Below are 25,283 nucleotides of genomic sequence, written 5' to 3'. Positions count from 1 at the left end.
GGTTGGCCTCTTCCTGAACAGAGTAATAAAGAATGTCTGCCTCCATGGATGTTTTTGTTCATAGTCTGGAGAATTTGCAAAGACCACTCCTACCCTGGACCCAATTAACATTAAGAATTTTATTAGTCCATTCAGTTTCATCTCTTTGTTGCAATTATATACCTCGAGGATGTATTAGAACTTACTAGTTTTTAACAAAGATGTTAACTAAAAATGTTTTGGCCTCAGGATGATGATTTTTACAAGATTCTTTTTTTCACTGTGGTTTAAATCTGTGGTGAGGATCACCTTCTTAGAGATAGTTTATGTGTATTTTTGGTCAGTTTTTGAAAGAACTTATCACAAAACCTTTAATTTTAATATATTTTATTTTATCTTATTATTTATTTTGAAGATTTTATTTATTCATGAGACACAGAGAGAGAGAGGCAGAAGACATAGGCAGAGAGAGAAACAGGCTCCATGCAGGGAACCTGATGCAGGACTTGATCGTAGGACTCCAGGATCACGCTGGGGCCAAAGGCAGGCGCTCAACCACTGAACCACCCAGGCGTCCCAATTTTAATGTATTTTGTGATTATCATGACTAACTTTTTATACCATTACCTTATATATCACCCTGATTTCTTACTTGGCTATGGAGTATCTGCCAGGGACTATTTGAGGTGTTCATTTAATTTTCATACCCATGAAATGGTCTGTGTGGAAGTGCTACATAGACTTATCCAGATACATTAGCTTTCTGATATCTATCCATAATAAATAATCTATTAAAAGACAAACTGCAAAGTCAGTTTAGAAATCTGTTTGAGGGCAGCCCCCGTGGCACAGCAGTTTGGTGCTGCCTGCAGCCTGGGGTGTGATCCTGGAGACCTGGGATTGAGTCCCACATTGGGTTCCCTGCATGGAGCCTGCTTCTCCCTCTGCCTGTGTCTCTGCCTCTCTCTCTCTCTCTCTCTCTCTCTCTGTGTGTGTGTGTGTGTGTGTGTGTGTCTCTATGAATAAATACACAAAATCTTTAAAAAAAAAAAGAAAGAAAGAAAGAAATCTGTTTGATTCCAAATCTCATACCCTTACCTAGTACTTGAGGCTTCATTTTACCACATTGTATATGGTACTGAAGTTTTTACCTGAAATTAAGCTTATAATTTAAATACAAGGCTAAATAATTATGACTTTAAAGCCCCACATAAAATATATTATAATTTATTTAAAAGTAAAAATTATATGTATATATTTTTTATATATATAAAAAGATTTTGAATAAGATTTTAAATGACCGTTATAGAAGACTCAAGAAAAATAGTATTAAATTTATAAAGATATCTGTACCCCTTCTGTTTATTGTAACATTATTTCCAATAGCCAACTTATGGAAACAATCCAAGTGTCCATCAATAGATGGAGGAATAAAGATGATGAGGGGTGTGTGCGGGTATGTATATGTACCCACACACACATGGGATATTAGTCATAAAAAAGAATGAGATCTTGTACTTGTGAACATGGATGGACCTAGAGGTTATTATAATTGAAATAAGTCAAAGAGACAAATAGTGTGATTTCACTTATACATGGAATCTACAAAAATAAAAAGCAGAAGCAGATTATAAATACAGAGAACAAACTGAGGGTTGCCAGAAGGGGAGATGGGGAAGAAGATGAGGGGGAGGATGGGCAAAATGGCTGAAGGGAATTGGGAGATACAGGCTTCTGTAAATAGAAGCTACACTTCTGATAAGCATAATGTGTAGATTTGTAGGGTCACTTTGTTGTATACTTAACTAATATAACATTGTATGCCAAATATTTTTTAAGAAAACAGTGTTAGTTAAAAGTTTATATAATTCCATCTGAAGAAGCGTCATGTCCGTTTGGGGAAGAACACATCAGTTTCTTCAAGTTCCTTGTTTGGCTAGTGACAGTAACAGAATCCTAGGGTTGGAAAAATTCCTTATGTTTATTCTCCCTAAATTGGCAAAGATTGTGTGCATTGATTTTTGTCATCTAAATTAAGACCTTCTCTGGGCCAGAAGACTTGAATTCATCTAAAGCAAAAAGGTAGTATGGCAAACCATGGCTTTTCTTGTCCTTCTGAATTCATTCGGGTCTGCACTGGGTTTTTGTCAATGTTTCTCTTCAGCATGGTAGATCTTGGAATCTTCTGGTACTTGAAGTTCCAGTCATCTGATGTGCTGAATTTATATTTCTAGATATGTTCTGTGTCCCGTGAGGACATAAAACCCTGGGGTTGTAAAGAATAAGAGACTAAAAACGTGGAGACTGGGACGTTTGGGTGGCTCAGTGATTGAGAATCTGCCTTCAGCTCAGGGCGTGGCCCCCCAGGGTCCCGGGATTGAATCCTACATCAGATTCTTTCTTCTCAGGGAGCCTGCTTCTCCCTCTGCCTGTGTCTCTGCCTCTCTGTGTGTTTCTCATGAATAAATAAATAAAATCTTAAAAAAAAAATGGGGACATTGTGAAGATTCTTGTCATTGAGATATTGGATGGTGAATATGGGCAAATGGACTCATTTAATTTAAAATTCTTTTTACCATTTACCTGCTTATACATACCTTTTATTTGAGAGTTACTGTACCAGGTATAATTTTAAAATAAACTATATAGTCAAATAAAGAAGATCACAATTAAGAAGAAAATAGATGTATTTTAATCTATACCTCTAATACTGTTAAATTAAAATCCCTTTGAACTGGTGAATGGTAAAAACTAACAGTTCTGAATACTTGTGCCTTAACATCATAGCAATTTGTTTTATCCATCCTTTTGGGGTAGGACATTTAAGCTCATACAGATTTCAGTGCTCTTATGCATCTAACTTTACAAAAGTAAATACAAATTAAAAGTTAATGGAATGTCATTTCCTATTTTGATCCTTACTTTTCTTATTATTCCCCCCTTCTTCTCACTTGTTTTTAAACTTTCTCTTGAGTTCACAGCATTTTGTTGGCAATGTGTGACTTATGAACTGTGTTATTCCTAGTCCGTCACATCAAGGAGGAGAAAAGGAATGATCTTAGCAAATATTTCACAACCACACAGTGAGTTAGATGCCACCATCATCCTCATTCTATAGATGAAGCTCAGGTTGTGAGCAGTCGACCTGGTGTTTGAACACCAATATCTGTATAATTTACAGACAAGGATTTTTTTTTGCTCATAACATTGAGATCTGGCATATAGTAAAGATCCTATCAACAATAAAATTGGCAAATTAGTGAGATGGAAGGGAGGCTGACCCAGAGTGTGAATAGCCAGATTAGCACCTCATGAACAAAATAGTTACACTCTGGTTTTTCTCTGCTGCCAACGAATATGAGACTGGAAGGCAACACCTGCAAGGACGGGGCCCCACCCAGTCTCCACGATCTATCTTGGCATTCCTACTGAAGCTCTTAAGAAGCTGGAATGTTAGAGTAACTAGTGAGAGGCAGGGTAGCTGAGATGGGTTCTGTGCTTACAGGTAGTGCTACATTCCCACCTGGCTGATACTCAGACATCCCGTTGTAAGGTTCTTGTTACTGCTAGTTTGAGCCACCTTCATGTCTCGTGGCTTTTCTCTTAATCAAGGGGGACTAGAAGGTGGAAAACATTTCTTTAGGGTTTAAATGATGTCAGTTATTGGCAGTGGGAAAAAGGAAATTTAATCTGAGAGGATCACAGAGTCATTGGTCTTTTCCTTTCATCTACTTATATATACTTATACTGACACCATCAGACTATTCCCGTTTGCTTTACCCAGAATATTATATTGTTGCCTCCATGTAGGGGTTGCCCATATTTTTATATGAAAGCATTTTTTTAGCCATCTTCTGAAGTAAGATGTTAACACTCTTACTTGAGCTTTGGATTTAGTGCATCACACAACACAGAGGTTTGCTTCAGAGTTTGAGTCTTCTCGTATATGTGGTGAGAAGTTCAAAATTACCCCTTATTTATACAGCCTTTGGCAGTTTGAGCATTGCATTTTGTCACCTGTTTGCTGTCTTACAAAGAGCTGGAAAGTTTATGAAGAAATAGAAAATATGACTTTGAGCCCTTGACATTTTAAAATAAATGTACATATTGTTAGTGACAGATTGCTAAACTTGGCTTTAGACACTTAGCTATGTTTCTTGCCAAAAGTAATCCAGATGTGCATAATTTACCCGGCTGCCATATGTGCACTGACATGTCTTTCTATAATCAACTGTCTGTTCAGTATGGTTACAGTTAAATGTTCTTTTTTATCAACAGTCTTTTGAAATAGCACTGGCTTGATAACTTATTTTAAATTTAACAACTTCTCAAAAAGTAGTGCACATCCAGTTTGACTTTAACCCTAAGTGACCAGACATGTTGAGTATCTAGAAAAGACATTGACAATCCAAAATCTCTGGGGCCCTATGCATTTTGAAGGGGAAAATCTAGGATACCAGCTTCATTGTGTGATTCCATTTTGCTGAACTTCTTAGGAGCATGGAATGGAAGGTATATGTACCCAATAAATGTCATCAAAGCTACAATGAGTAACATTTCTAATGAAGTAATTCATTTTAGAAAACAAGTGTGAATAGGAATTTTGATACAGTATGAAATAAATATGAGAAAAGAGGACATTTTTATTTCATTCACTAACTCAGTATCTTTTATGCTAAGTGCTTGTGACATTTGTGACTTTTTCACATGAGTTATGTTGCTGTACTGATTGCCAAGCCCTATCTTTTTGTTCAAGAAAGGCATTATTTTCTGGAGAAATGCTATAGAGAAATTTTCTGGAGAAAATGTATGCGTGATAGGAAATATTAATTCTCTATTACCACTTTCTAATGATACTTAAAAATCACTGTGGAGAAACTTAGGCCACATGACAATAGTGTTTCCTTAATGATTGTAACTGTCCCTGAGAGATAGTTACCTTGAAACCATGTCCTTGTTTTTTTTGTATTCGGTCACACTGAGCCACTATCATGTCTAGACAGGGGTGTTGTCAACCATGTGTGTCCTTGTTTGTGTTTTTCCACAGCTGCAATTAGGTTTTTCACACTGTCCCCATCTGTGGAGGCTCGCTGCGCAGTGACCTTGGCCAGCTCAAAATCTGTTTAAGCCCAGGTGTGGAGAGAACTCCGAGCACAGATGGAAAGACTAATGATGGGGACCCGTTGTGCGAGTGACTGGACTGGTCCTAGCCAACCTATCCTGTCTGCAATATGATTTAAAAAGACGTATCCTAAAAATAACATATAATAATAAATAAAGATAAATAAAAAGATGTATCCTGCAACCTACAATATTAGGACCCAAACTGGCTTCTCGTTGGTACAAATGTCCCAACAAAGATGGGCAAGATCAGTGGCATTCTGGGAGGGAGGTCTCTTCTTTATTATTTTTGTAGGCAATATGTAGCTCTTGTCTCCTAATCAGCTACCACTTTCCCCTGCACTATTCAGCAGGAGGTTCTGTGTGCTTAGTGCACCAAAAAAGCACAGAGGCCCATAAGAATTCCAGGTTTCTCACTTCAGTGCTACAGCTTGGGTCTGGTTTTGAAAACAGAGTATGCATTTGAAAAAAAACAAATCTGATTTAGACTAAACTGTAACTGTTATTTACCCTGCCTGAGCTCACTTGTCAACTTGGAAATCTTCTGTGAATGATTTGCAGTTCTTCTTTGCAAATTTGAAATGTTCAAACTCTGTCTTCTGCAAGCTGCCAATCATTTTTCATGATTAAAACATTTATTGGTAAATCTACAGATAGTTTAACATGCATATATATGTATAATCACACAATTAAGTTTTTAGACAGAGAAGTATCATTGCTATCATTATTGCTATAACCATCTATTTTTGGCTTTTTCTTATTAATTTTGAATTAATAAAAATTTCCCAAATTACTAGATTCATCCAAATTCAGAGAACTTAATTTTTCTTTTTTTTTCCTTTCAGTTATTTTGTGAATGTCATGTTATCTCACAAAGGACCATGATTCTTTAAAGGAAAAATATATATTTATACACACACAGCATTTTGGAGATAACAAATACAACAACATTAGTAATTATAGCAAATATACATTAAGCCTGTGTGTTGTGCTAGGTAGTGTTCTAACTGCTTTACTTGGCATGCATTTAATCTAACAAAAAGATGAGGTGAGCAGCATTACTGGCCTAACTTTACAGATGAGGATGGTAAGTTCCCTAAAATCACACGGCTAGAAAGTGGCAGAGCCGAGCTAGAAACCAGGGGGTATAGCTCCAGGACCCCACTTCCCTAATTACTTTCTCCACCAATACCAATATTAACATGTCAACCTTAAAATGAGCCTATCCAGGGTGTCATAACAGTGAGATGGCATGATCCTAATAAACATTTCTTTGTCCTTGGGAAATTACAATTAAGATAAATATACCTCAGGATCTCTTGTTTGCTTTGTTAAGACTAATGCCCCCTCCTGGCAATTTACTGCCTATTACAGGATTTATCTCACCTGGCCTACCTGTTGCAGTCACTGTAGAACTGGAACCAATGTTTTTAGTCATCATTCTTCCAACCTCTAGAGATACAGAAACAGACAAAAGACGTAGTCTATTTCCTCAAGAAGTTCACTTAGAATGGCCCAAATAGTCATGGGTGGTTTTCCATAAATGTTGGGAAGAATTGACTTTCGAGAGACTGTGTTGGAGGGACATGGAATTGTCCGTATCGATTTATCAAATTGTATTTTTCTGTTTCTCGGTGTTGGTGCAATAGAACCCACTAGTTCCATCTTATCTCTAGATGTTAAACATCTAAACTTTCTCGTTTTGTTTTATGTCATAAATTTCTCTTCCCATACTCTACCTCCACCCTTATTTTCCCCGCATTTTGATAAAACTGAAAATAAGATGGTCTTGAGTCTGATGTCCTTGGTTCAGATCCTAACTCAACTGCTTTTTAATTCGCGGGATGGTAGGCAAGTTCTCTGAGCCATCATTGAAGCTAACTTCAGAGAACAGTGTCAAGACACAGTCCTTGCTCTTGAAATGCTGACACTTTAGTGAGAAAGGTAGATACCCAAATTACTAGCAGGTGATGAAGTATTATGGAGGTAGTATGTGCCATTTGAGAGCTTAAAGGTGGGTAATGAGTTTTGGTTGACTGTATGAGTGAAACTTAAGAAAGGGAGCTAAAATATCTAAGACTTCTTGTAAGGAGATTGGACACAATCCTGGCTAGCAAAGGGAGTGATTTTATAAATGTTCATTTATTCACTTAGTATTTATTATCTTCCACCATAAGGCAGACAATGTGCAAATTGCTGGAGATAACAAAGCCCCTGGATTTTGACCTAGGAAAATACTGAATTGCCCATTGCTTTGAATATTAAGTAAAAGCCCTTGAGTGGTCAAATGCTGTGGCATAAACACTTGATGCACTGTGATTAGACCTTCCTGGCACCAATAAATGGATTTCAATAGGGACTAACTTTGTAGCTTTTTATTTTAAAATCTCCATTTTGATGTAAATGAACTAAGAAAAAAAGGGAGTACATAAACATCTTGCAGATACATTCTCTCATGCCTTGGAGCAAAGCAAACGTATATATACCTACTTTTGTGAAATCTTAATCAGATCATCTGTTAGTACAAGTAGTTCACAAATAATGCGTATTTTTTAAACAGATGTTTACACAAGTGTTAAGTATTCTGCTTCTGTTTTTCACCACAGTGATGCAAATACTGAAGAAAATTGTCAGGAAAAAATATCTCATCTCTTCCTAAAATGCAGTGTAAATAGCATATATTGTCAAATCTTAGTAATAATAACACTCATGAAACACTACTTCCTCAGAGGAGTGAGAAAAATATTTTGATGTTTAACAAATGCTATCCCAACAGTGGAGGGAATGCCAATTTCCTGTTAGATGTTGATTCAGTCATTCCGACTGCAAGTAGTGATTGAGCAAACATGGCCGAATTTTAATCCATAAGTAATATACGTATATTGGTTTTGGTTGTACTTTTCTGTAAATCTAAAATATTTAAAAGAAATCTCTTTAATAGATGTGACTTCAACATTCAGTACCCATTCCCCATATTTATCAGAACCATCTATGTTGGTGATTATGGTTTAGTTTCTGTGTTATTCTTTTTCAGTAATTTTTTGTACTTGGAAAAGTTTATACTGTAAAACAACATAACATTATAGGAATGTGGAAAGTAGAATAGAAACATTTATAATCCCATTATCCCAATACAGGGTTTCACAGTCTTTGCACTATTGATATTTGTGGTTGGAGAAGTCTTTCTTGGGGGCAGGGGGTTGTCTTGTATGTTGTAGGATGTTTAGAGACATACCTAGCACCCCTTGAGCTTTGAAAACCGAAAATACCTCCCATTTTGCCACCTGTCCCCTGGGGATAAAACTGGATCTCCACCCATTTGAGAATTGCTCTAAAACAAAGCTATTATCAATTAGATTGTTCCTGTCAGTTTTTCATTTACATATAGATCTTTTTACAAAGTTAAAGGGTGTGCATAATGCCATATTCTGATTTTTATGTCATATAACATCTAAGCATTCTCTCCTATTAACTAGGATTCAAAATTATCACTTTTTAATTAGCCCCTTATTGAATTTTTTATGAATAACATGGCAAATAACATCTTTGTGCATATTTTCCACTTTAAAATTTCCTTCTAAACTATGCACTGTGTTGCCTATGAATTCTTTTCCTGACTTTTCTGTTAACGTATGGAGGCTTTGGCTTAGGTAAAATGGAACCAAGAGTGGTTCTGTTCCTGGGAAATAAAGCACTATCTGAGTTGTCTATAAACTCTAAGGCAGGCTGTGCCCTTATAAGACTAGAGTGTTTATACATCCTGCAAGGTGCCCTTCTTGGGAAGGGCTGGGCTCCCCTTTGCTCCTGGAAGGCCCCCTTTCCCCTCATGTGCCTCTTGGTTCCACATGTCCCTCAGTACAGGAGAAAGCTCCCAGGCTTTGGAATCAGACAGATATGGATTCATTCTTGCTCCAAACACTACTAGCTTTGTGATCTGAGGCGAAACACACTCTGAAACCTTCTCCTCATCTGTAAAAAGAGAGGAAACAGTTTATTACACAGAGCTATTGTGAGACTTAGAAATAATGTTTTAAAACATCTAGCAGCATAAGTACTCAATAACTGTTTTAGAAGTAGTAATACTAAGAACAGCATGGCTTCTTTTCCTCCTTGATCTAAGCCAGCTTGGTCCAAAAATAGATGCAGACCACAAATGTGAGTCATATAAGTAGTTTAAATTTTCTAGTAGCCACATCAAAATGAAGAAAAAGAATAGGTGCAATTTTAATGTTGCATTTTAGTTAGCTCACTATTTCCAAATATTATAATTCTGCATTTAATCAGTATTAAAAATTCTTAATGAGATGTTTTATTCTCTAATCATTGAAATGTGACATTTTTTTTTTGTAAAGATTTTATTTATTTATTCATGAGAGATATATATAGAGAGAGAAGCAGAGACACAGGCAGAGGGAGAAGCAGGCTCCATGCAGGGAGCCCAACGTGGGACTCGATCCCGGGACTCCAGGATCACGCCCTGGGCCAAAGGCAGGCGCTAAACCGCTGAGCCACCCAGGGATCCCCTGAAATGTGACATGTTATATGAAATGTGTTTTTGTACTTACAGCACAACCCAGTTTAGACCAATCCAACTTCAAGTGCTCAATAGCTGGATGTAGCTATAGTGGCTATCTTACCTGCTCTGAGCAATACTTGGGAAAATACCAGATTAACACACGTGCATTATTGGCAAATCAGGTATTACTAAACACAATAGCCATGTCTCCCTTAGAAATCAAGTAGTTCTCTAGTTACTCTTAAATTTCTTCTTTTTTTTTTCTTTATGATTGATTGATTTGAGAGAGAGCAGGGGAGGGGCAGAGGGAAGAGAGAGACTCTCCAGCAGACTCCCTGCCAAGCATGGAGCAGGCCACAAGACTTACACACTTGTGTAAGATCATAACCTGAGGCGAAATCAAGAGTCAGACACTTAACCAACTGAGCCACCCAGGCATACCTTTTTATTGTCTGTTGTTTTTTAAAGCAGGAGAGAAAACTACTAAAACTCAGATTTCACACTGCACTTCTCCATTTTGTTTAGTTTTATAGTTATCGGTAGGAAAAGCTTACAGGTATTATCATTTTATTATGGATTGTATCTTATTTGCTATTCGGTTTAATGTTTGACTTCATTTGTCCAAATGTTACCTTTCAGCAAGGATTTATGGTGCGCCGAATGGGTGCTGGCACTGTGCTAAGTGTTCTCTTCCATCAACTCTTCGGTACTCAGGAAATTTCCATGGGCAGTGGCAATATTTATCCCCACTTTCCGAAGGAGGAAATTAAGACAGAGTGCCCAAATCCCATGCCTGAGCTCACACATCTAGGAAGTGGAAGAGCTGGGATAAGAATGCAAGAGAACTGCTGCTGTATAAGCTTCATACCCTTATAAAACTGCTGCAGTGCTGGCTTTTTCTCAAAGCTTCTTTCTCTCAACACAATCCAATTATTTTTCTTTGTCCTATTGTTAAGACTTGGTCAGGACTTGTTACTGCCAGTAGATGGTCACATCTCCTGCTGAGTTTTCTGTTGTTGCCCTGAAATGCTAAAAGGATTGGTTTTGTTTGTTTGGTTGGTTTTTTGTTTTGGAGGTGGGGAACTGACAGATGAGTGAGTACACTGGGATAGGCCACATTGGGAATGGATCATATCTTTTGTATCCTTTCTGTTGAGGAATAACCCCTTCATCAGTGTTTCAGTATCAGAATGGAATACAGTAGCACTTTTTTCACGTGCCCAGCCCAAGTTCAGGCTGGAGGGAGGCAAAACAGATGGTGAAGAATAGTGCTTGGTTGTTACACGGCACCCATACCCTTCTGTGGGAGAAAGAGCTGCCTCTGGATTTATGAAGAAAGTCAGAGAAAGAGATGTATTATGCGACTCTGACTCACTGAGCAGAATGGGCAAGATAAATGGTGGGAAAACCAAAACCAACGTTCCTATGACCTTCTGTGAAATTCTGCTTTGTGCCCTAAGAAAAATGTTAAAAATGATGTGGTCAGAGTTGGGAGAGCTGCAGCCAAGAGACCGTATTGGAAGGAGAATTTCTAATTTTAAAAAGAAGCTTGCTAACCTCATAGCCACTGCTGATGGCCGTATAAATATTAATAAAGCTTTAAACACCTCCCAAATTAGCTTTATTTTTAAATCAAAAGTGCAAGACATGGAAGTGGTAATTCGTGTTAGTCCGGCAGACACAAAATTAATTGAGATAAAAACAAGAAATAGCAGGCAAACCCTTTGGGTGACAAAATAATGAGTTCTGTTAACTCACTTAGACGGTTTCAAGTGAAACCTGGGAACATGAAACAAGTTCACATGGTGGAACTTGGAGTGTGTCACATGTATCAGCGCGCCTCAACAGCCATCTGAGTCGTGAAAGAAACTGAGGTCAGATTCTGGGGCCTTCTTGCTTCCCATCGTCCTGCGGTGTGAGAGAGCTGCCCATCATGTAGAGTTTTGCTTTCACTCTCCAATTCTAACATCAGGTGTGCTGCTGTAGGTCTGCCTGTAAGTGGGCCCATCGGGACGGCTGAATGAGTGTGGGCAGGACAAGCACAGGGAAGGAAGCATGAGGTGAAGAAGTTCATTGGCATCTTCAAGTCTGGTATGCGTTTCCCTGCACAGTTGAGCCACACAGTGAAAACGGACTGCACTGTTTTCATAGTTTCTAGGAAATACCAGCCTGTCACCATGCAGACTGGCTGACCTGTAGCCAGCCTGTAGTCCTTCAAGGCATAAGTCAGCTGGACATGCCAAGTGCCACATCCTCATGATGCCCTGCCTTGTACAGGATTATTGTTTAGTTGTTTCTCCATCCTAACATCCTCTGCCTCGTGTAGGATACATTTCTTTGGAAGTGATAAAATGACACTACTGTGAAGAGCTAAGGAAATAGGATTGCACACAACTGGGAATTTAAGAGAAAAGAGGATGACAGGCAACCTCCTAGAAAACATGGACTCCTAGAAACCATGACTATACAAGTCTTGGATTTTTTTTTTTCTATCTTACTGCTAAAATTTGTATCCTTCAGTGACCATTTTATATTCTTGCTATTTCTTCTCACGGGCTTCCTGGTTAGGAACCTGGTCTTACTATTATTGTCCCCATTTTTTCCTTTCTTTTCTTCTCTCTCTCTCTCTCTTTTTAAGTAAACCCTACACCCAATGTGGAATTAAAGTCCATGCACTATGTTGAATGCAAAATTTGAAAAACACTAGAGAACCCACAAGATCTGTTCAAACAGCATACCCAAGGTTGCTTCCCCTCACAGGAGACAGTATCAGAAGGGTGGGCCTGAACAAACAAGAATTACTTCCTCTAAGTTTGGTTCATTTGTTTATTTTTTAAAGATTATTTATTTATTTATTTATTTATTTATTTATTTATTTATTCATAGAGACACACAGAGAGAGAGAGGCAGAGACACAAGCAGGCTCCATGCAGGGAGCCTGACATAGGACTCGATCCCAGGTCTCCAGGATCACACTCCAGGCTGCAGGCAGCACTAAACAGCTGTGCCACGGGGGCTGTCCTGTTTAAGTAATCTCTACGCCAGCATGGGGCTGGAACTTACAACCCTGAGATCAAGAGTCCTCCAGACATCCCAGTTTCTCTGAGTTTTCTAGATCTGTCAACCTTTAAGCCTGTTCCACTGTCATTTCTTAGGAAGTAACCATGTTGTCATTTGGCCATTTAATGATCCCTGTGTTTCCATTAGGCTGAGAGAGCAGTGACCATTATTCTGTATAGGTTTAAAAAAAAAAAAAAAGCAACTACAAGAATAAATTAGGGGAGAGAAGAGGGATTGAGGGATTAAATGAGTGACTAGGGGATGATAGTTATATAAAGCCTTTTCTTGAGATGGGCTTTGGACTGGGTTTAAAGAGCAATGTGGGGATCCCTGGGTGGCACAGCGGTTTTGCGCCTGCCTTTGGCCCAGGGCACGATCCTGGAGACCCGGGATCGAATCCCATGTCGGGCTCCCAGTGCATGGAGCCTGCTTCTCCCTCTGCCTGTGTCTCTGCCTCTCCCTCTCTCTCTCTCTCTCTGTGACTATCATAAATGAATGAATGAATGAATGAATGAATGAATGAATGAATGAATAAAGGAATGTGTTGTGATGAACATAAAGGAGTGTGTTATTAAAATTATTTTTTCAAAACGTCTTTAGAACCCAGTCACCCTTTACCGATACTACTGCTACGACCAGCGTTTCTCACATGCAATAGTAATGGTATCTGATCTTGATCTGATTCTACTTGATCTGCACCACCCCCCCACCCCATGACCCACTCCACTGCTCCTTTGCTCTTCTAGCTCTGTTTTCTCCAGTAACCTGATGAAGCTTTCAAAGATTAAGTCACATGATAACCTTAAAACTGTCCCATGGCTCTTCATGGTAAAAGCAGAAGTGCTATATGATCTGGACTCTCGCACTTCCATGGCTTCATCTTCTAGCTTTTCCCCTTTTGCTCTATCAACTCTAGCCACACTGTCCTCCTGTTCTTTGAACCTGCTATATGGAGTCTCAGCTCAGAGCTTTTGCACCTGCTATTTCCTCTACTCAGATATCCCCATGGTTCCCCCACTTCCTTGATGAATTTTCTCAGCTGTCACCTTATTAAAGAGGCCTTCCCTGATGCCCCTGCCCTCAGTCAGTCTTTACTTCTTCACCATTTTATTTTTTCTTCATACCTCCTTCTCACACATTACATATTCATTTGTTTCTTCCTTATTCACATCCATCTCATGAGAATATAAGCTCCTCAAGAGAAGAGCATCCGTTTTTTGGTTTGTCTTAGCCAGAATGATTGATGCCTAGTATAGAAGTCAGTAAATATTACCAGCCAAGCTAAAAACTGATTAAAAATAAAATAAAATAAAATAGGTATAAGGGACCTTTTTGAAAGTCAGTCTTGGATAGAACTAAGGGAACCAGTAAATAAGAGGAGAGGAAGGTAAAATGCCACCATGTAATCTTTATAGTTTCCTGAGATCTTCATGTATTATCCAATTATAGGGATTTATAGACTGTGCTTTAGATGGTGACCTACAACTTCTGTCGGAGCCATTACAATTTGAGTATGCTACTATTTGATTAATCATGAGGGTTGAGCCCCTGTTTAGTAAATAACCAAACACACCATAAGGAGAACATGATGGGAATAGAATGTTCTTTTTAAACAATGGCATAGTTCTGTGTTAACACCTGCTTCCTCACCTTGAAGTTTGTTGCCAACCTTAAGGTGTTCATTTTTGAAGGAAAACTGTGTTGATAGTCTTTTAGAGGCTTCAGAGAGCACATTTGTTTCCTTAGGATCTGCTCCAGGAATATCAGAAAGAAAATACTAGGAAGTTTCAAGACAAGCCAGTTAGAAGAGAGGGCAAGATGAACAGTAATTTTTAGTTTCATAAACATCTTTTATTCCTAAAGACCCCACATTATTTTACCCACTGATGTTTACAAGGTACCGTTCCAACTTCAGACTGACTGTAAACCACGTTTCCTAAAATGTAATCTCCCTTTTAAAATGATTTCTGGCTGCTTTTTTGTGAAACTTAACATGTCTTCTCTCTAGAACTTTGTCCACCAATTCATTAATTTGTCATTGCGTCATTCAGTTGTGTGCTCCTCATCACCACTGTCATCAAAAGCCTCCAGAAGCAGTTTTTCATTTAATTCTCAAAATTCCTCTGTAATCTAGATATTTATTGTAGTCTTATGCTCAGAGGTTACTGAGGATGGAAACATTTAGAAATTTGCCTAAGGACATTTAAACTAGGAAGAGGCGGAGTCAGGAGTCAATGTCGGGTGTGTGCTGTATTGCACACTGTGAGGTCATTCTGTCAAATCACACTCCTTCCTCAAGAGGCCAACTGGCCTCTGGAATCTCCCCTAATCTCTCCATTTGTCAGTTTCTTAATTTGTAAAATGAGGGATTTGTACCAGATGTTGTTTAAGGCCCCCCTCCCCTCCCCCACCCCTCTGTCATGGGCTTTATTATTGGTAATGACTCCTGCCACTGTGGGAAATTCTTTACAGACATAACTTACTAAAGTCCATAACCGAATGAGTGGGATATCGTCACCCTCAAGTTTCAGATAGGATTTGGAGTGGTTAAGCCACTTGTCCAAGACCACAAAGTTTTGAAATGCAGAAATCCTATGTCAACTCATGTTCAGGATCGTAATAACGCTGCATTAGTATATACTGTTTCCATGGTATTACCTACTCCCTTTGTGTAGTAAGTGTAAGCTGGATGAATATGGGGAGAATCTATTCATTCACTAACTCAACAAATATCAGTTGAGTATGTACTGTTGATCAAACTCTGCTAGGTCCTACAAACCCAAAGATGAACAAAGTTCTCTCTCCATGTGCATAAGGAGCCCAGAGTTCACTAGGGCATGGGGAAGGGGAGGTACACATGGGTTATTATAATAAAATGTGAAAAGTATAGTAATGATACTTAAACAGAGGACCATAGGGACTGGGGAAGTGGTCTCGTATGTGGGCTTTGAAAGATAAGTGAGTAGGAACTTGATAGGCAGAGAGCAAAATGAAGCCACTAATGATAGATGAACCCACTAATATACAAAAGCAAGGGTACATGTCCATACAACAGTAGTCTTTGCGATGAAATACTGATACATCTTACAACAAACCTTGTAAACATGCCAAGTGAAGGAAGCCCTGTCACAAAGGGCCACATGTTCTATGATGCCATTTAAATGAAATGTTCCAAAACAGGAAAATCCACTGAGACAATGTAAATTTTTGGTTAGCCAGGGTCAGGGTGGAAGGGGAGGAAGAAAATGGGACGTGACTTCTAATGGCTATGGGATTTCTTGTGGTGTGATAAAAAGTATTCTAACACTGAGTTTGGTTGCACATCTCCATTGAATATACTATAAGCCATTGAATTGTATACTTTATGTGGGTGAATTCTATCTCAAAACAGCTTTTATAAGAAGAAGGCAAATGAGTGTCAGAGAGCATGGGAAGTTCAATGTGACAGGAATAGAGGTTTCAAGGAAGTGGGGTAGGTGTAGATTGCAGCCCTTTGGCAAGGGCCTCCTACATCAGACAGAAACCTTTACCTGTGTTCACCCAACATTGTCGTAAAGCTCACCCACATGGTTGTATAGAGTTCATATATTTTCCTTTTGTGTAATATTTCACTGTATAAGTGTATAAATATATCATGATTTACTTATTCATGCATCTGCTCTGGGACAGTTGTTCTGTTTCTAGATTTTTCTTTTATAAACAGTACAGTGATAAACTTTCTCATAATCTACTGGTGTAAGTCTCAGAAGACAGTGTAAAGTACAGTGCTATTTTTATAAAGCTCAGAAATTAACAAAACTTTTAAAGGTATACCAGCATACTTGTGTGGTAAGACCCTAACAAAACAAAGAAGTAATCACAAAATTTAGTATCATGATTTGTTTTTTTTTTTTTTTTCATGATTTGTTTAAAAGGCGCTGGGGAAGCAAGTAAGCAGACAGGAGGGAGAAGGAAGGAGCCAGAGGATGGATGCAAGTTTACAGATCAGGCTCTAGTTCTTGATCAGGCAATACATTCACTTTCATAAATATATAGGTGTTTATTTAAATTTTACATTTTAGGATGACTTTAAGTTCACAAAATTAATGCAAAGATGTTACAGAAAGTTCTATGTTTCCTATATTCGCTTTTCTCTCCCTCCTACCTTAGTATGGTACATTTGTCACAATGAATGAACCAGTATAGATACATTATTAACTAAAGTTAATTTAAACTTTATTAGCTAAAGTTTATTCAGACAGATTTCCTTGTTTTATTTTTGGTGTTTTTTTTTTGTTTGTTTGTTTGTTTGAGTTTTTTTAACCTAATACGTCTCTTCTTGTGGCCCACTCAAGATCCCACAATACATTTAGTTATCATGTCTCCTTAGGCTTCTTTCAGCTGTGAACATTTCTTAGACTTCCCTTGCTTTTTTGGTTTGTGGGTTTTTTTTTTTCCCCTTGTTTTTGATGACCTAACAGTTTTGATACTGGCCAGGTATTTTATAGAATGTCCTTAAACAGGAATTGATCTGATGTTTTTCTCATGATTAGATGTAGGAGAACAATCCCAGTGGCAAGAGGGCCACATCAAATCATATCAAGGCTATATCTTATCAACATGTCTTATCACTGTTGATATTAACTTTGATCAATTGCCCAAGGTATTGTTTGTCAGGTTTCTTCACTAAATTTATTCTTTCTCCTTCTCCTTTTCATACTGTCCTCTTTGGTAGGACATTACTCTACAGAGCCATGCTGAAAGAGTGAGGAGTCATGCTCTACCTCTTTCAGAAGAGAATATCTGCATAAATTATTTAGAATCCGTCTGCATGGACATTTGTTTCTCCATCTCCCCCTCTTTTTTAATCTATTCAATTATATGAGTATGGACTTGGATATTATTTCTCACTTTGCATTATAATATGACACTACTTTGTTGCTTAAATTTTCCAGTTGGTAGGATGTTCTTTTGACACACCTTTGTCATTGCCAAGTTTTGGAGTTTGGGGAATTTTTTTGTTAACGGACTTTTTTGAGGGGGATACTTTCTAAATGTCTGGCACTCCAAGGTGCTCCAGACTCACCTGGTACAATTCCTACGCCAGCCCTACAATCAGCCATTTTTCTAAGGAACCCTGGTTCCTTTTATTGGAAAGTAAATGCCAAGACACCAGGATCTAGGTTTGGTGTGCTCATTCCTATTGAAGCATCGTTGTTTCTCAGTTGACAGAGTAAGTAAATATATACCAATGTGTGTATATACCAACCAATGTATATACATATATCTGTAAATATTTTTACAAATAATCCCTGTATCTCTATTAAGCTAAATATGAGTTCATACATATTCAGCCCTAATTCATTGCTTTATGAATCATTTTAGCCTTTTACTCTTGCTTGTGTGTAACTTCATTTTCCAACGGGAGATCTAGCTCTCATCATTGATATAATTGTTCAGCTTGAGTATACGTGTATTATAGTGGTTTCACACCTGTTCCTCTCTACACCTTTGAGAAACAATGTTGTGAACTGGATTATAATTCTTATGTACAGCTCTCTTTGATTTTGCCCTTCCAAACTGCTAATTTCCAAAGTTACCTAGGTCCACATCTAAGGCCTTTCTATCCTTTAGTGAGGTTGGTTCATACACTTTTAATATATTCTGATTCTTTTGTCACTGTGTTCTATTCTAGGATCCCTCAATCTTCTGGTTGATTTTTTTTTTTTTTTTTTTAGTTTGGATACATTAGAATTTACTCTGTGCTGTAAAGCTCTATGGATTTTGACAAATGCTTAATGTCTTGTATCTACCTGTACAGTATCCTACAGAATCTCACCTCCTTAAAACATCCCCCATGTTTTGCTTAACTCTCCCACTCTGAAGCAGACAACCACTGATCTTTACTGCCTCTGTGTTTTTGCCTTCTCCAAAACATCACATAGTTGGAATTATAGAATATGTAGCTTGTTAAGACTTGCTTTTTTTTACTTAGCAATATGCATTTAAGGTTCATCCATGTCTTTTCATAGTTTGATAGCTTACTTTATCACTGAATAATAATCCATTGTATGGCTATATCCATTTATCAGCTTGCCAATTGAAGGGCATCTTGGTTGCTTCCAGTTTTTACAGTTATGCATAAAGTTACTGTAAACATTTGCATGCAGGCTGTAGTAGGAACAGAAGTTGTACCATCAGTTGAGTAATTACCTAGAAGCATGATTGCTGGGTCATATGTTAAGACTATATTTAGTTCTGTGAGAAACTGCCAAAATGTCTCCAAAGTGGTTATACCATTTTGCATTCTCATCAGCAATGAATAAGAGTTCTTGTTGTTTTGCATCCTTACCAGAAATTGGTGGTGATAGTGTTATGGACTTTAGCCATTTTAATAAATGTATAGCAGTATCTCCTTTTTGTTTTAATTTGCAATTCCCTAATGGCAAATGATGTTGAACATCTCTCTGTTTATTTTTCCTATTTGATGAGGTGTCCATTCAGGTCCTCTGCCCACTTTTTAAATTATGTTCCTTATCTCTCCCCTTCCTCCCTCCCTCTCTCCCTCTCTCTCCCTGACTCTGTAATTCATAGATGTTACAAGTATTCCTTTGTTTATATCAAATAATATGGTAAAATATTAAAGCAAGGGAGCAGGAAAAAAAACTTTAAGCTTCATGCTGTAGGTGTAAGAGCGGATTAAATTAAGAATTCAGTCTTAAAAAAAAAAATCAGGCTTAACTTCAAGTTTTAGCCTTGCTGCTTACTAGTCTTCTGACTTTGGGAAAGTTACATAGTTGCTCAGAGCCTCAATTTCTTCATACTTAAAACAAGAATGTGAACATCTATCTAACCTGTTTTTGTGAGAATTAAAACAACAGGGTTAGATAAGATCAAGCAAGTGCTAGAGAATTTATACATGTACTAAGTTAGAGATACTCAACAAATAGTGGCTTCCTGTACCCCCAACAATAGAGAGTGTACTTATTCATTAAACAAACATTAAGTACCTATTTTGTGCTTGGAGCTGTTCTCTGCATATGGAATACATCCATGAGCCTCTGTGTGGCAGGATTTACAGAAGTCTTTTAAACTGTATTGTAATATTTACTCATAGTTTGGAAAATGAACTTGGAGGGAAAAAAACGGAAGTTGAGAATTAAATTAGTAGACTCTTCTAAAGATTTGGGCAAGAGATTATAAGAACCTAAAAAATAGAATCAGGCATGGAGAGGAGGGAGCAGCTGAGAGAGGAGTCTCAGAAGCAGAATCCAGTAGACACAGAGATTACTAGCTGATTATGGGTAAGACGGAAAGTGGTGTTAAAGATGACTGGCTTTTTCTGAATGGGAGATTATAGAACACTGGTTTATAAAGGAGCAGAGTCACTTAGAATGTTTTGATAATCAACACAGCTTTACACATACATACTGTCCCTAGCCAGATTTTCTTTGGTAAAACTCTTTAGTTCAGAAGTGCTGATTCCCTAGCAGAAACATCTGAAGAGAAAACTAAACACTCAAGTCAAATGGGAAACCTTCAAGATTAATTTCCTCAACTCATTGCCACCAAAAATGTTCTGCGTTGGTTCTAATAATTGTGTTGCTGAGCATTTTAAGAGACAGCACAGTATTCTTGCTTGTCTAATAAAGTTGGAAGGTAAGGTTTTGTTCAATGGCATGACTGGCTCAGCAGCAAAAAGAACTGCACAATTTCATCTCCAGTTCTAAGCTAAACAGAGCCGAGAGATAATTCCCCTGTGTGTTTATAAGGAAGAGTTAAATCCCTCCCCGTGTAATGTAGCACCAGATCGAAGTAAACAGACTCTGATTTCAGTGCTAGACACAGCCCTAAGGCAGAAGAAATTACACTGTCATGCAGAGGATATGTAGCTGCTGCTATTTTGGTGCTTGAGTTCTTTGTTGTCACATAGTTGAAGGCAATCCAGATGAGGAAGAGCGTTAACCGACAAAAGGAGAAAATTGCCCGCACATGGCTAGAGGGATATAGGGGAAAAGAAAAGGTAGTACAGTGCCGTCTGAACACACCACTGAGGTGTCCATTCCAGGAATCACTGACTTCAACTTGTCACTTCATTCTTGTTGGAAGCAAGTTCATAAGGACAGCGTTCAAGTGACAGTATTGCATTGAGCAGTTTATCTGCCATTATCGACTAAAAGTTATCATTGCTTCTTTCTTCGAATTCGCCTCCAGTTGCTTATAAAATAAGCTTAGGAAAACATGGAATATCCACTTTCTTGGTATTATTTAAGATCCTGTATTATTGAAGAAGCAACACAGCATTTACCTCTAAACGTCTGTGTCCTTAGATGTGTATGTAGTCGTAGGCCGTTACCTTTAAAATCAAAGGACTCTTCTGAACAGCCTAGATGTATGAATTCCACCACTCAAAATGGAAGGTGAAAAAAGATAATACCAAATTGGTTCCGTGTCCCAACCAAAATGGGGGTTCTGCAATTTCCCGGGTACGTTTATTCCAGGTATGTGTTCTAGAATTGGGAAAATAACTTCAGATGGGGTTTGGAGACCCACCATACCCCCTCTAAGACAGGCTGAGCTAAAATTCCATTGATTACCTGACCTCCAACAGTCTCTTCTCTGACTAGTGGGCCACAGAGATGGTTTTGATCTCTTAGAATTAGTGTTAGTTCAGAGCCACAGTCCAGTAATCTCTGAAAGGCCTCATATTTCCTTTTTCCCATTACACAGTCACCCTGATAAAAGGCCCGTTGTCCCTTTTGGAAGATTAGGGGAAGAAAAAGAATATAAGTATGATGCAATATAGGATTTTAACTGAAAGGTGTTTGAGGGGCAGCCCTGGTGGCCCAGTGGTTCAGCACTGCCTTCAGCCCAGGGCAAGATCCTGGAGACCCGGGATCCAGTCCTTCATCGGGCTCCCTGCATGGAGCCTGTTTCTCCCTCTGCCTGTGTCTCTGCCTCTATCTCTCTCTCTCTGTGTCTCTCATGAATAAATAAATAAAATCTTAAAAAAAGAAAAAAGGTGATTGAGTATGAAAATAGTGTATCAAGGACGCCTGGGTGGCTCAGCAGTTGAGCACCTGCCTTCAGCTCAAGGCATGATCCTGGGGTCCTGGTATTGAGTCCTGCATCAGGCTCCCCTGCCTGCTTCTCCCTCTGCCTCTGTCTCTGCCTCTCTCTGTATCTCTCATGAATAAATAAATAAAATCTAAAGAAAAAAAAGAGAAAATAGTGTATCATTAAAACATGAGAACAAAACAAATCATCTTTTCCAAAGCAATTACTAAAAATAAGATGTGAACCAATAGAGAAAGATGTAGGATAAATTTGGAAATCATCTTAGCATTAGAATGATAAGAAATACTTATATGACTTTAACCTATCTGCATATAAAAATGCAAATTCAGGTATGTAATGATGTCTTAACTCAAGATAACATCAAATGCATGATCAGTGCCATTTCTATAGTCTTCAGTCGTGGAAGACTTTATCCTGGTGATTTAGTTTGCCTTAAGTGTTTATTGGTTATAATAAATGTTGGCTTTCCAGTAATTCATCTTCAGTATTTTCTGAGAACAGCATCCATATCCTTTGGGGGTACTTCTCCCTCTACAATATTTTAAAACTCTGCTTTACAGTCAGTTTGAGGACTCTACCTCCTGGCCAGAGATGGCCAATCAGAATCCTTTCCCAAGATTTTATTCAAAGAAATTAGGATGAGAATCTTGTCTGTTTTAGAGATGACTAAGATGCTGGTTTCCTTTCCCAATCCATCCCATCCCCTGTCCCTAACAATAGAGGGAAATGTTCAACATGCAGAAGGATAGTATGAGGTCAGCATACAGAGAGAAACAGGACTCTCTGAGATATTGATTAATTTTGCCATACTGGTATTAGTCTAGCACCATTGATCTCTTTCATGGTTGCGTGAATTAATCAATTTCCTTCTTACTGCTGAGCCTTTCAATGGAACTGCTGACCAACTGCTTAATGCATTCCCTCAACACCAGCTGGCTACACTATGCCTCCCAAGATACCAAATTGTTTACATCACCCCCTTATTCAAAAAAATCCCTGTTGCCCCCAACTGGCAAGAGCACTGACTTTGCTAGTCTGAGGTTGTGATGCTTCCACTAATGCACAGGTCTCTTTACCTCTGAGTGTCCTGATCTACTAAATACCTAGTTTTCTGGGTTACTAAGACACTAAAACATGATAATATAAACATGAAGCCCTGTGGTGGAGCTGGGGCATGGTGTTCAGCCTCCTGCGTGTGGCTGCCCAGGCCCTCCGACAGAGAGGTGGCCTGCTGTGCCACCCTCACCGTCCACTCCTCTCCTGACCAAGCTATTATATCCAGGCTGGCTTACTTGTCATTCTCCAGTAAGCAGTACATTTTCCTCCTGTTTGGCTTGTTTCCTGACTGTTACCTATCTATCTAAAATTAGCCTAGTCCTAAAAAAATCACCAAAATCAATAATCTCATCTCTTCTATGCCTTTTTTTTTTTTTTTTTTTTTAACTAACTAGTCTAAAGTGACCACTTCCTTTTCTAAATCCCCGTTATCTTTAATCTGGCAACTAGTGCTAGTCCCGGTCTTTTCATTCACACTGTTATATATTTCATATTTTTTTATTCTCAAATTCGTTTATCCTATTTTTAATTTAATAGTATGTTCCATGTGGGCAAGCACTACTTTTCCTTATTTGGTCTTTCAGGGGGCCTACTATGTAACAGTCACACAGTAAGATGCCTGGAGTCAGTCCTTCTTTATAGGCCTGTTGATTCTCAGTCCCCGTGGGAACCACAAACTATATGAAAATGTAGATATTGTTCTCTTTAATGACATATGTAATCTTAATCTAACCAGCACCTTGCATGAAGAGTTCAGTCCTGTGTTATGCAGGAAATATCAATCACATAGGACAGAAAAAAACTGTAGAAATTGTTTGGACCTAGAAAGATGACTCTTATTCTGATTTTAACCTTTCCTTCAGGTGAATGGGCCCTTGTATCCCAATGAGGAATTCTAGAGAGAAATGGTGACTTGGTCTCTCCCTGACCGAGAAGCAGACACAGAACTCTGTTTGAACCTGCAACCTTGGCAGCTTCCTCTCAGATCCCATAGTACTTCTGTGACGGAAAGACTACCCAAAACAGAAATAATGACCAAGTTATAATGGATTTTTTTCCCCTCCTTGGCTCCTAACATATTTATTCTTGAGTAAACAACTGGATTTGATGTGTAATAAAATTGCCATCACATATTGCCTTAAACAATCTGTATCTGATAGAATGTGCAAATCGCAATTTAACCCCTGTAATAAATGAAAAGGATACGGAACTGGAAACTTCAAGAGAATTTTGAAGTTTGGTTTGACAAATTTAGATAAATTTTAACGAAGAGGGAAGGGGATGGTTTCTAGCCACAGCATTCTTCCTAACTAGCCTTTCAAGCAATTTGTTTTGTTAGGTAAATGTAATTAATAAAGATCTGCTTCCTGTTCTATGTCCAAAGAACTACTTTATAATCTCAGTGTTGGGGGGTAGAAATACCATAATCGATGCAGGCAAGCTGTAGTGAACCAGGTTTGACGGTTTCCCAGCAATTACGTTTCCAGGAACATGATGTAACTTGTGGTTTAGCCAAATCTTTGAGCTAACAAGTAGTGATATTACTGGGGTTACTGCAGTCATTCTGAATTATTGAGGAAACTTCTAAAATGTGTTCTTAGTCTGAAATTTGGCTTACCAAAATCTTGGCTAGAGAGGTGCATTTTAAAATAAACAAAACCAAAAAGGAAATTTGAAATCCAAAATTGCCTTAAATGTGTTAGCAGTAGTTTAAAATAAAATTATGTCAAACTAAAAAGAATAGAAATTTGAAACTGTCACATGTTTTATTATGTGATATCAGCTAATGGTTGTGGAGATTTTAAGAACTTAATGTTAAAGATTTTTGCAACCAAAATATAAACTAGTATTTTAAGATATTACAATAATGTTATTTAAAACAGCCCAAGAAAATGATTTGAGTATAGTGCCTCCTGTTTGGGGCACATTATATGTTATACAATCCGTAGGGATAGGATTTTTTTTCCAATTGCAACTTTATCTTCTTCAGAATTCAAAATGTGGCTTGATCTAAAGTAACTTGTTTCTAAATACAAATCCAAACAACTTGGAATTAGAAGTTGCTAATTTGCAATCTGTCCAGTTATGAACATGCAGGAAACTTTTATATGTTAAAGGTGCATGTTATATGCTTAATAAATTTCATGAACAAATCAATAAATGAAGTGAAGAATAAATAAATGAGTGAACCAGTCAGGGTGCAACAGAGATAACTATCAAATTTACTGATACTGAGAGACTGAATGATTTTAATGTTTCCATGTTTCAGTCATTGTTTATAAAATGGAAATAATAGATGAACCTTAACTTGCAGTGTTATATTAAATGCATCAATGCACACAATATACCTAACAATGCATTGCCCATGGTACCTTTACTCTATGATGAAAGTGTAGTCTTTTTTTTTTAAGTTTATTTATTTATTTATTTATTTATTTTAAAGAGAGTTTTTTTGTTTGTTTGTTTTGTTTTATTTATTTATGATAGGCACACA

At 37.9% G+C, this 25,283-nt stretch overlaps 1 protein-coding gene across 3 annotated transcripts in view; it reads left to right on the top strand.

The window, feature by feature from the left end:
* The window catches only part of ARL15 (ADP ribosylation factor like GTPase 15), a 399,206-nt gene that overhangs the window by 230,892 nt on the left and 143,031 nt on the right, over positions 1 to 25,283 (top strand). Inside the window, exon 5 of one of the 3 annotated variants that reach the window (XM_055325419.1) lies at positions 23,653 to 24,006. The exons of 1 other annotated variant lie outside the window; for it this stretch is intronic. In XM_055325419.1, coding sequence (XP_055181394.1) covers positions 23,653 to 23,688 — 36 coding nt within the window. In that variant the 3' untranslated portion in view covers positions 23,689 to 24,006. Of the gene's footprint in view, positions 1 to 5,026; positions 5,096 to 23,652; positions 24,007 to 25,283 lie in introns of those variants that run through there. One more of the 3 variants, XM_055325418.1, reaches the window with a different exon arrangement.

Source organism: Nyctereutes procyonoides, unplaced genomic scaffold, assembly GCF_905146905.1.
Source record: "Nyctereutes procyonoides isolate TBG_1078 unplaced genomic scaffold, NYPRO_anot_genome, whole genome shotgun sequence".
Lineage (NCBI taxonomy): Eukaryota > Metazoa > Chordata > Mammalia > Carnivora > Canidae > Nyctereutes > Nyctereutes procyonoides.
The sequence above is the reverse complement of the archived record's forward strand: the minus strand, read 5'-3'. Positions and strand labels throughout refer to the sequence as shown.